Here is a 10,516-nt window from a genome sequence, read left to right on the forward strand (position 1 = left end):
ACATTAAGACTTAGACTGGCATTACAAATTCAGTTGGAGAGCAAAAGCAGAGCATTCTCCAACACTAAGAGATTGGATTATTGTATCGAATAAATGCTCAGTAAAATAATATGTTTTGTGTCCTTGAATATTTAAAAAAATCCCTATAATACCGCCTATTCTAACACCAAGGGGGTGAAATCCAAGTGTGCTTATTGTGGGCATACTGTTGTTGACCTTTTTCACAATGTGAAACGCTCTGTGTGTTTGCATGAACAGATCTAAACATTGTACCACTGTGTGTTAAAAGAATCATGGGGAAACACTAAAGGCCAAAACATCAAACAAACATCAAGGCCACATGATTTTTTTTTGTAATGAAATGATTTTCTTAAATCCATAATGCATTTCACAAGTGGGTGAATTACCAATGTATCCCTGGTGAGATAGTGTCACTGACACATTGCAGGACGTAATATTTTGATATGAAAATATTTCTAATATGTTAAGCCTTAACTCTAGCCTTACCTCTAGACCCCCCAGATGGGCGTTGTGAACGATTCCATAATGACATACATTTTGCCCAGGGGATGGCCTAACACTGACGTAGTTTCATACGTTGGCACAGAGGATGGCATATGGATAAAATGTAGCAACTGGACAAAGGATTTGGAGAAGGAGGGGTTAGACAGAGGAGGAAAGTCATGAGGGCTTCTCTAGACGTACACCTGCTTTCATATGTGTACTTGTACTTGATATTGTTCTCTTCATTCTCTCCTTTGTCTTCCTCACCTTCCTCTTCTTGTGAATTGCAGGCGCAGCTTAATCTCAACAGATTTTACAAGGCTGGTGACTTTATTCTGGGAGGCTTGTTTACCATCCATTTCTCCTCTGTCTTCCCTGAGCTGTCTTTCACCTCCAAGCAACAGGACCCCAGTTGCTATGGGTGAGTGTCACAAACATAATAGCAAGCAAGAGAAGGAGGAACTTGTTTTGACATATAGGATTATTTGATGTTGAATTGTTCTACAAATATACATATTCAAGGCTACAGTGGCATTTTGTGTTAGTTTTCACATTCTAGGGTTCAGAATGGCACAGACAATGGCTTTTGCCATTACTGAGATCAACAGAAACCCCAGCCTTCTACCCAATGTGACTCTGGGATATAGTCTCTATGATAACTGTTTCACGCTCGGGATTGGATTCCATGCAGCGTTGACGTTGATCAGTGGGAGGGAGAAGCAGTTTCAATTTGATGAGAGCTGTGTTGGCTCCCCTCCAGTGCTCGGAATTGTGGGTGAATCTTCCTCGACACGTACTATTGCCATCTCAAGTGTATTAAGTTTGTACAGAGTTCCCCTGGTAAGTTTCCTACGTGAACCCCCTTTAACCACCTGCACCAATTTGATTTGGGTTATTTACAAATCTAGAATTATGACAAACAATGTATAATAGTCATCTTTTCAGCTTTGACATACTGTAGAAAGTAATTACTTGCAGGCAGAACATGTGAGTGAGCAGGCAGATATTGATTGTGTAAACAGAGTGTGAAACAGGTTTTCAAAAGGTCTGAGCACAATGCATCTGTGTCAGAGGTTTGATTCTCTACCCAACCATGAGTTGGACTTCTCTTATGGTCACACACAGTATAATGTGTTTTTATATAATTGAGGTGGGGAACAAGCTAGTTGTGATAACATTGTAACCTTAAACCTTAGTATCAATCACTGTGATCAATGCATAATAAGGTCACAACAAAGTTATAATACTAAATACATGTGAGCATTATGCATGTGCCTGGTCTCCTAAGAACCTGCACTTAATTCTGAACAGATTTGTGTCATTCAAGTTTCTTTCTAATCCGCAAAGTCAGATTGTGAATTGCTTGTGACAGTTATTACATCATTAGTCAGTCAAAGCCTAAGGTTACAATTTGGAAGTGTCAGCTTTTGTTTGCCTACACCACACTCACTTAGCAAGAGAAAAAAGTGAGTAGGGTACAGTAGCAGGTACAGTAGCAGTAGGGTACAGTAGGGTTGTCTATGTGTTTGTAGTACAGGCTGACACTGTGTTCGCAGCAAAATGCAACTTCTTCGACTCCTTTTTAATTTACTTTAAATTATTATTATTATTATTTGAGTGGTGAGAGGTACAGGGGGATATCCGCATGAGAACAGCCTTGTGGAACACGCAGGAATCCCTGCTCTACTACATGCTCTGCTTACAGGGGAACTTTTACCACAAAATGTTATATTACAGAACACTTTCGTGTCTCTTTTTCAGGTGAGTTACTATGCTACCTGCTCCTGTCTGAGTGACCGGACTAAGTTCCCATCGTTCTTTAGAACAATCCCAAGTGATGCCTTCCAGGTGAACTTCTACGGACAAAACATCTCTTGGTATCAAAGTAGTACATGTTCCACACACTTGACAAAATCTATCCCCTCTCTGTGCGTGCGTGAGTGCGTGTGTGTGTGTGTGTGTGTGTGTGTGTGTGTGTGTGCGTGCGTGCGTTTTTTACTGCTGGAGCTGAAGGTCTCTGTTGACAGCATCAAAAGAGAATGATTAGACCTTTTCCATTGTTGACTCTGTGTTAGAGATTCACTGATTTACCATTATGCGAAAGATCTAACCTAAGCACCTACAGCATCCCTCCATTCTTTATCCAGGTGCGAGCTATGCTCCAGATTATGAAGCGGTATGGGTGGACCTGGGCAGGACTGCTGTTTACTGATAATGACTATGGACGAAATGCTGCCTTATCATTCCGGTCTGAGCTAGCTCAGTCTGGTTTGGGTTGTGTGGCATATTTTGAGGCTCTGCCTTGGGAAAATGAACATGCTGAACATGAGAGAATTGTCACTGTGATGAAGAAATCCTCAGCTCGCGTGGTCATTGCATTTGCACATGAGGGCCATGTGGTTAATCTCATGGAAGAGGTTTGGGTTATTATGTCAATTTATTTTTCCTTTATATATGAAAAGTTTGTCTTTATTGCAGTGCAATTTAATCACTTTCTTAGGTTCATCAATTTAAATGCTCAGCAATTGTGTATTTTTGTGGCCTTCTTTTACCTTTCAAATAATACTTTCAAAGGCAATGAATACTTCTCTGCACAACGAGCAAACGAATAATCACATCATCTACATGTCTCACTGCTATAACAAATGATTATATTATTATAAATTATATTAAATTGCATTTGTCTTGATAGTTCATGGAACAAATAGCTGTGTTCATTTGCCATTAAATATACTACTATGTTTTGTTAAACACAATCAACAGGTGATGAGGCAGAATCTGACAGGTCTGCAATGGATGGCCAGTGAGGCCTGGTCAACATATGCTGGACTAAACACTCCTAAATTCATGCCATACCTGGGAGGCACCCTGGGCATTGCCATGCGTCGTGGAGAGATACCAGGTCTCAAGCACTTCTTGTTAAAAATGCATCCTGACAATGACCCTGACAACAGCAATGAAAATAACATAGTGAGTCTTTTGTTTCATTTAGTGTTTAAAGGAGTAGTTCAACCACATCACCCGTGATGTCTTGAATACAACTGAATCCCTATACGGTGAATAAAGAGTCCAAAAAATAAGAAAAACAACAAAACTACATAAAAAAATCTGCGTACTAACTCCAAAACAGCGCTCACATTTCATTTAGGCGTGCAGTGTTTACCTTTCTAAAATAAACTTTTTCCGGGTTAAATCATCTCATGCACGAATGACGCACGTGCCTGGGCGTTCGCTTGCGTGTGAATGAGCTTCCGTTGAACCTGATATATTATAACTCTATGGTTGAACTTGAACCCAGGCACATTCTTAACTCCGGCATGTCGCGGTTTGAACCTGTAGTAGTAAAAAATAGTTGGAGATTCTTCATTCACCGTAAAAACATGGGGTGCGTACGTACTAGAAATAACTGTCCAGAGCTAAAACACTTTCGCAAAACACTGGAACAATCAACACCAAATTTCATGAGCACACTGCCAGTAGGCCTATTTCATACCTACACGCATCTTTTTTTCACATGAAATATGATTTTTTTCGTAAGTTGTTCTTTTTAAAAATATATGATTAAATTAATTAAATAATGGAAGTCAATGATTTTTCAATATTCACAAGGTATTATATTCATGCTTAAATCGGCATTGGGTTTCTTCAGGTGAGGCGGTTCTGGGAGACCACATTTCAGTGTAAATTTGCTCCACTTCCATCAGAGTGGGTGGATGCTGGTGGAAGGGTATGTACTGGACAAGAGGATCTAGCAACAGCTGAAACGACCCTTTTGGATGTGTCTGACCTCAGGGGAGAGTATACTGTGTACATGGCTGTGTATGCTCTGGCCCATGCCCTCCATGACATGTTGCAATGTGTGCCAGGAAGAGGGCCTTTCATTGGGCACAGCTGTGCCAGTTTGCAGACAATACAGCCATGGCAGGTGTAATACTAATTCACAGATTACCTAGAGCTAGTTAATGTTTTGTCGGATTCAATTTTTTTATAATAAAAGATGAAAAATAAAGTATTATAAGTATTATTCATTTTATTATAGTGATTCGTAATAACATTTGCCTGGCAGAACATTTTATCAGTGTTTGGAGCAATAACACTTCTTATTATGACAGATGCATGAAGGTAATTTTCTATGTCTCATTTCTTCTAATGGCCAGACGTTCTGTACACCCCTTTTAATGCCCAGAAAGTGAATGTCCCTGCCCTCCACCCTACACAAACAATAATGGTTCCCCATTCTGGCGTGAACTACCTTTTCAAATGCTTAACCCTAGAACACTAACGTCGGGTGATTTTCACCCACACAATTATGGTTATGTCTTATGTGATTTTCATTGTGTTGCTGATGTCTGAGGTGGGTGGCTGCTCAGTGACAACATCGAAGGTAGGCTTGTGTTTCCCTGCCCCCCTCCCTGTTTTTTGAGTGATTTTCACCCGACGTTAGTGATAGAGAGTGAAAAAAATCCCACACTTGTCAGTCATGTAGGGAGACTGTGCCTTCACTGGGCAAGGCTCACATGTCCCAGGAATGGGTGGACCAAAGAAGAAGTTCCCAGCATCATTAATAATTTTTTTAAGGAATTATTTGTTAACAATTCCCACATTTTTCACAGATTTTGCCTACATGAGCCCCCCGATGATGTTTTAATTTTTTTGTGATATTTTATATTGAAACATTAAAGAAGAGTAAAATATACCCAACTTTACTGATGGTGTGATAATATTCAACGTTAGCGTTCTAGGGTAGACCCCCTTTTCATGAATATTAAAAAATAAAACATGCATTTGTATTATGGAATGTGCATCTATAGTGACAGAAGGCTGAGAGAAATTCATGTTTATATTGTGTTGTAAATACTGAAGGGTGTAGTTAACACAATAACAGTTGTCAATGTACAGTAACTATTGTGTAAATTGTGTAAAAGTCTCTTGCTTTTCATAATTTTGCTCACCACCATTTCTAGCTTGTGTATTACCTGGAAAAGATCAACTTCACCACACCATTTGGTGATCATGTATCATTTGATGAGAATGGTGATGCTTTACCAATCTATGATGTCATGAACTGGGCGTGGCTCCCTGATGGAAGCACAAAAGTTCACAATATAGGTGTGGTCAAGAAGTCAGCCTCCACAGGTGAAGAAGAACTCATCCTGGATGAGAACAGAATCTTCTGGAATTTTGAATCCAAAAAGGTCACTTCAGCTTTCTAAAAAAAGTCGAGCTTGTGATGTGAATGAAATTTAGTTTAGACTAAAATTGATCATTACTACTTTCCTCTCTAGCCTCCTCGGTCAGTGTGCAGTGAGAGCTGTTCCCCTGGAACCCGTGTGGCCAGAAGGAAAGGGGAACCTGTCTGCTGCTTTGACTGCATTGCTTGTTCTGAGGGAAAGATCAACAATGAGACGGGTAGGTTTACATCATGTAGCAATGTACAGTAGGATCTATATAAGACAATACTGTACTGTTCTATCCTTTTAACCTTATGTCTTCATTAGACTCTACAGAGTGCACCAGTTGTCCAGAGGACTTCTGGTCCAGTCCCCAGCGTGACCACTGTGTCCCTAAGAGCCTGGAGTTCCTCTCCTACCATGAGGCCCTGGGTATCTCCTTGACAACCATCTCATTGCTGGGCACACTTATCTGTGCCATTGTCCTGGGAATCTTCATCTATCATAGAAGCACACCCATGGTACGCGCCAACAACTCAGAACTTAGCTTCCTTCTTTTGCTGTCACTCAAACTATGTTTCTTGTGCTCACTTCTGTTCATTGGCCGTCCAAGACTCTGGACTTGTCAGCTGAGGCATGCAGCATTTGGGATCAGCTTTGTGCTGTGTGTCTCGTGTATCCTGGTAAAGACTATGGTGGTATTGGCTGTATTCAAGGCCTCCAAGCCTGGGGGCGCAGACATTATGAAGTGGTTCGGTGCTATGCAGCAGAGAGGAACAGTTCTGGCTCTTACTTCCATCCAGGCAACAATCTGCATAGCCTGGCTTGTGTCTGCCTCACCAGCTCCTCATAAAAATACACAATACCACAGTGATAAGATAGTCTATGAGTGTGCGGTGGGATCAACAGTTGGTTTTGCAGTGTTATTAGGTTATATTGGTTTACTGGCACTCCTCAGCTTCCTCCTAGCATTCATGGCAAGGAATCTGCCAGACAACTTCAATGAAGCCAAGTTCATTACTTTCAGCATGTTGATCTTCTGTGCTGTGTGGATAGCTTTCATCCCAGCATATATCAGCTCTCCGGGCAAATATGCAGATGTAGTGGAGGTATTTGCTATTTTAGCATCTAGCTTTGGTCTGTTGGTGGCACTCTTTGGACCAAAGTGTTACATAATCCTTTTGAAACCTGAGAGAAACACTAAGAAGTCCATCATGGGTCGAGGTGACACCAAGACATAGAAGCACAAATTCAATAATTATACATTTTCATTTTTCTACCAGATAAAACTAAAAGCAGTTATCCAGTAACATCTATTATCTATTTAAAGTTGGTAAAAAACATATTACCCTTCCTAAAAGGCTAAGTTTGGTGATTTTAGACCTATGTATACTTTATATCCCTTAAATATAGCACCTCTTCATTCTCTGTTGGTCAAAGTACTACTGGTATGTAAAATTATGTATAGGTTTTAAATCAGCAAATGCACACTCTACCACTATTTAAGAAAGCATTGGGTTTCAAATGGTTAAAGCTCCTTTGTGTGACATTTTCATGGTCGAAAGTCCTGAAAATAAAATGGAAGGTTTCATAAAATGACCGACCAATATGTGCATGTTCACATCGATGTTGATGTTTCCCACAATTTTTCTAAAGCATGTTCTCAACTGCTGGCCCAACTTTATGCTTGTACTCTGTTGAAAAGCTATGACATATTGCGGCTCACCCCTCCCATACCCTTGATTCCCAATAGTATTCTGTGAAATAAAACACATCAGAGTGTCACTCTGATACATAGTGTGTCGGTACTAACGTATCTCTAATTTGCAAATAACAATATTCAGGCCTGTTTCATTAGGTTTGTACTGATCATCCATTCACTATCTTCACATAACCACATGTCGCTGATTGCTAAGATTTTGATCTGCTGTGCTATGGTGGTCAGGAAGTACCTTCTCACGCTCAAGAAACCAAAAGCCCTGCCGTGACAGAATCCCAATTGTAATTTATGATATAATAGCACAATTACAGTACAGTACGGTAAGGTATCAGAAGATCAACAGTACACAGCCAAAGGTTCATTGTCTCCGCCAGGCCGAAAGGCATGGCGAGAGACTATGTTTTACCCTCCGTCCGTCCGTCCGTCCGTCCGTGTGTGTGTCCGTGTGTCCTGTCCGTGTGTTAGCAGCTAATCTCCGGCACCGTTGGCCCGGTCGCTGCGAAACTGTGCACACACACTCCCAATTCAGAACCTCTGCCTCAATTTTTCACATGGGCGTTATAGTGCCACCTGGAGGCCGATTTGTGCAAAACTTGTACTTGTACTTGTACTTGATTTGTACCTGACCTGGCGGAGACATGTGCTCCGAGGAGCACTTTTTCTAGTTTTAGAATTATTTCACTTTAAATCTTTTTAACGTCTACTCTGGCTTTTGTGTGCACTCCAGACAGTTTTGAAGTTGCTTGATACAATATTTAGGTATTTGATTTATTTTTATCAGACATGCCCCCTTCTTACATGAACCCATTATTTTTTCTTTTTAAAATGTATTTGTTTGGGCTTTAATGCAGGACAGTATAGGCTGACAGGAAATGGGGAGAGAGAAGGGGAGTGACATGCAGCAAAGGCCGTCGGGATCGAGAGTCGAACCGCCTGTCAGGCTACATATCTATGACCGTGTTTTAAGTCAGGTCTCATTCAATGCATTTTGTTTACTGATACAGTTTCCTTCAATGATAAATCAATTCTTCTTTCATTTATATTTATATTGAAATAAAACGGTTATGTCCAAGGAATTGCTACAGTGTGATGTGATTTATTCAATTATTTAATTTGGGAAATAAATGCCATTATAGCTGCTGCCTAGCAATGGGACAGGGATGGACATTGTGAGCAAGAGGAGGAAGATAAATGAGGAATTGAGGACGGTCGATCAGCAGAACTGTCTGTATCAAAAAGGTGTATTCATCTTTGAAGTCATGCGTCTCTAATTCACACTACAGAATTCCTGAGAATTAACATTCTGCATCACCCAGAGCTCAAACTCACAGGATTTAATTTAGAGTTTCTTTGTCACCATGTGTCAGGTGAAGACCCAGAAGCAGATGACAAGCAAGGCATATCAAGTCCAGTAATACTTTCATAAACAAAGAAAGAACAGTCTTACGGCGTTTTGGGCAGGTAAACAGTGGGTCAGACAACACACACACTGTGACAACAACTACAATAATATTATGACCTAGCTATTGGAAGGGAACAGAATGAGCTTTATAGGCTGCAAGCTGATTAGTGAAGTGGACACAGGTGAGTTATTGTCAGGGCTGAGAGGGAATGGAGACAGGTGTGTAACTGGGCTTGAGAGGCAAGGATTAATGGCACATGGCCAGAGTGATGACACAGAAACAGGGATATACTTGCCAAGTGACAAATCAGATGGCTTCATAGTATGTAAATTAAAGCTGAAATTGTAGTGTTCTTGTTAAGCAACAGGTTTTTTCTTCTTTATTCTTTGTTTTACTTTTTACCACCATGGGGCAGGGGCGGATTAACCCTTCGTGGTGCCCGGTGCTTGGACCTGGATCTGTGCCCCCCGGGAGCGTTTTGTGCGTTTTGGGGGGGGGGGGGGGGGGGGGGGGTAGCGGCGCGGACCCGGTTCGGTGCCCCTCGGGAGCATTTTTTCCCGCCGTTTTTCGCCGTTTATTTTTTTCCCACGCCGTTTGGTGCCCCCCCCCAAGGTTGGTGCCCTGTGCTTCAGCACCTCAAGCCCGTTGGATAAGCCACCACTGCCATGGGGCAATGGTTAGGTTGTTGTAGAAAAAGGGCAATGTCCAGACCAAGATTTCCATCTATCCATAGTATTTAAACAGTGCACAGGCATTGATTTAGGCTTAGAGTCATAAGTTGTGTGTGGCCTCAAAAAACTAAGAACAAACAAACAAATGAACACACAAAATCAAGAGAAAATACCCTATGGGAGTAGATAGAAATGATAGCATGATTTCACAATGGAGTAGTAGATCTCTCCATCCCTGCTGGGTACCGCCTAGCGCCCACTGCTGCCCTAATGTGAATGTGAATGTGAGAGAAGTCCATGCATATAATCATGCAAATGAGTTTTGTAAACTGCTGTGTAGAGTTATCAAGACAATGTTTTTTAAATATTTTTTACTTCATCTAGACAACAAAGAGATGTGTCCCTTAGTGAGAACGGATGTTTAAACATTTTATATTTGCATTAACTGCAATTGGTTACATGATGAATGAATTCAATACTGTCAAAATGTTAAATATACCATGACATCAACAATTTATAATACTAGATAGGTGCCCGTTGGGCCTACTCGTGAACGATGCAAGTTAGGAACGATGCAAATAGGAAATGCATGCTCCACCCTGTTATGCAATACCCATTATACCGCTGTTGTCAGAGCACCCATTGTAACCGTCTGTCTGTCTGTCTGTCTGTGTCCCTTTTGTGGCCATATATGGAGATCCCAGATGTTATCGGTATATGGCCATATATGGGTATACCCATATATGGGCATATTGAGGGGATCGGTGGTTCTGAAAACTCATTGTGCAGTGGTAAACATCTGTGGAGAATGTGTAAAGTGTAAACTGACTGTGGAAAGTGGACTGACTTAGTAATCAAATGGCAGGTGTGGCGACTTCAACAGGTGTGGGGAATTTGCCAAATCAAGCATAGGCTGGGGCAGAGCCATAAAGAGAGTTCTGACACTAGCGTCGACTCCCATTGTAAGAACGGAATGCGGAAGTGCTCTGTCTATCTCAATGAGATAGTTCCAATGTTTGGAACTATAGCCCATAGGAGCCCGCTTTG

The 10,516-nt window shown here is 41.2% G+C and overlaps 1 protein-coding gene across 1 annotated transcript; it reads left to right on the plus strand.

Annotated features, from left to right (window-relative positions):
* Positions 1 to 683: 683 nt before the first annotated feature.
* LOC308076904 (extracellular calcium-sensing receptor-like) lies at positions 684 to 6,916 on the plus strand (the record flags this gene model as incomplete). Its single annotated transcript, XM_080417421.1, has 10 exons — positions 684 to 701; positions 795 to 925; positions 1,050 to 1,344; positions 2,266 to 2,352; positions 2,652 to 2,921; positions 3,268 to 3,474; positions 4,154 to 4,429; positions 5,469 to 5,699; positions 5,790 to 5,913; positions 6,003 to 6,916. The coding sequence occupies 10 exons, from the start codon at positions 684 to 686 to the stop codon at positions 6,914 to 6,916; spliced, it is 2,553 nt and encodes an 850-aa protein (XP_080273547.1).
* Between the last annotated feature and the right edge of the window lie 3,600 nt (positions 6,917 to 10,516).

This window comes from Gymnoscopelus braueri, assembly GCF_963280865.1.
Source record: "Gymnoscopelus braueri genome assembly, chromosome: 21".
Lineage (NCBI taxonomy): Eukaryota > Metazoa > Chordata > Actinopteri > Myctophiformes > Myctophidae > Gymnoscopelus > Gymnoscopelus braueri.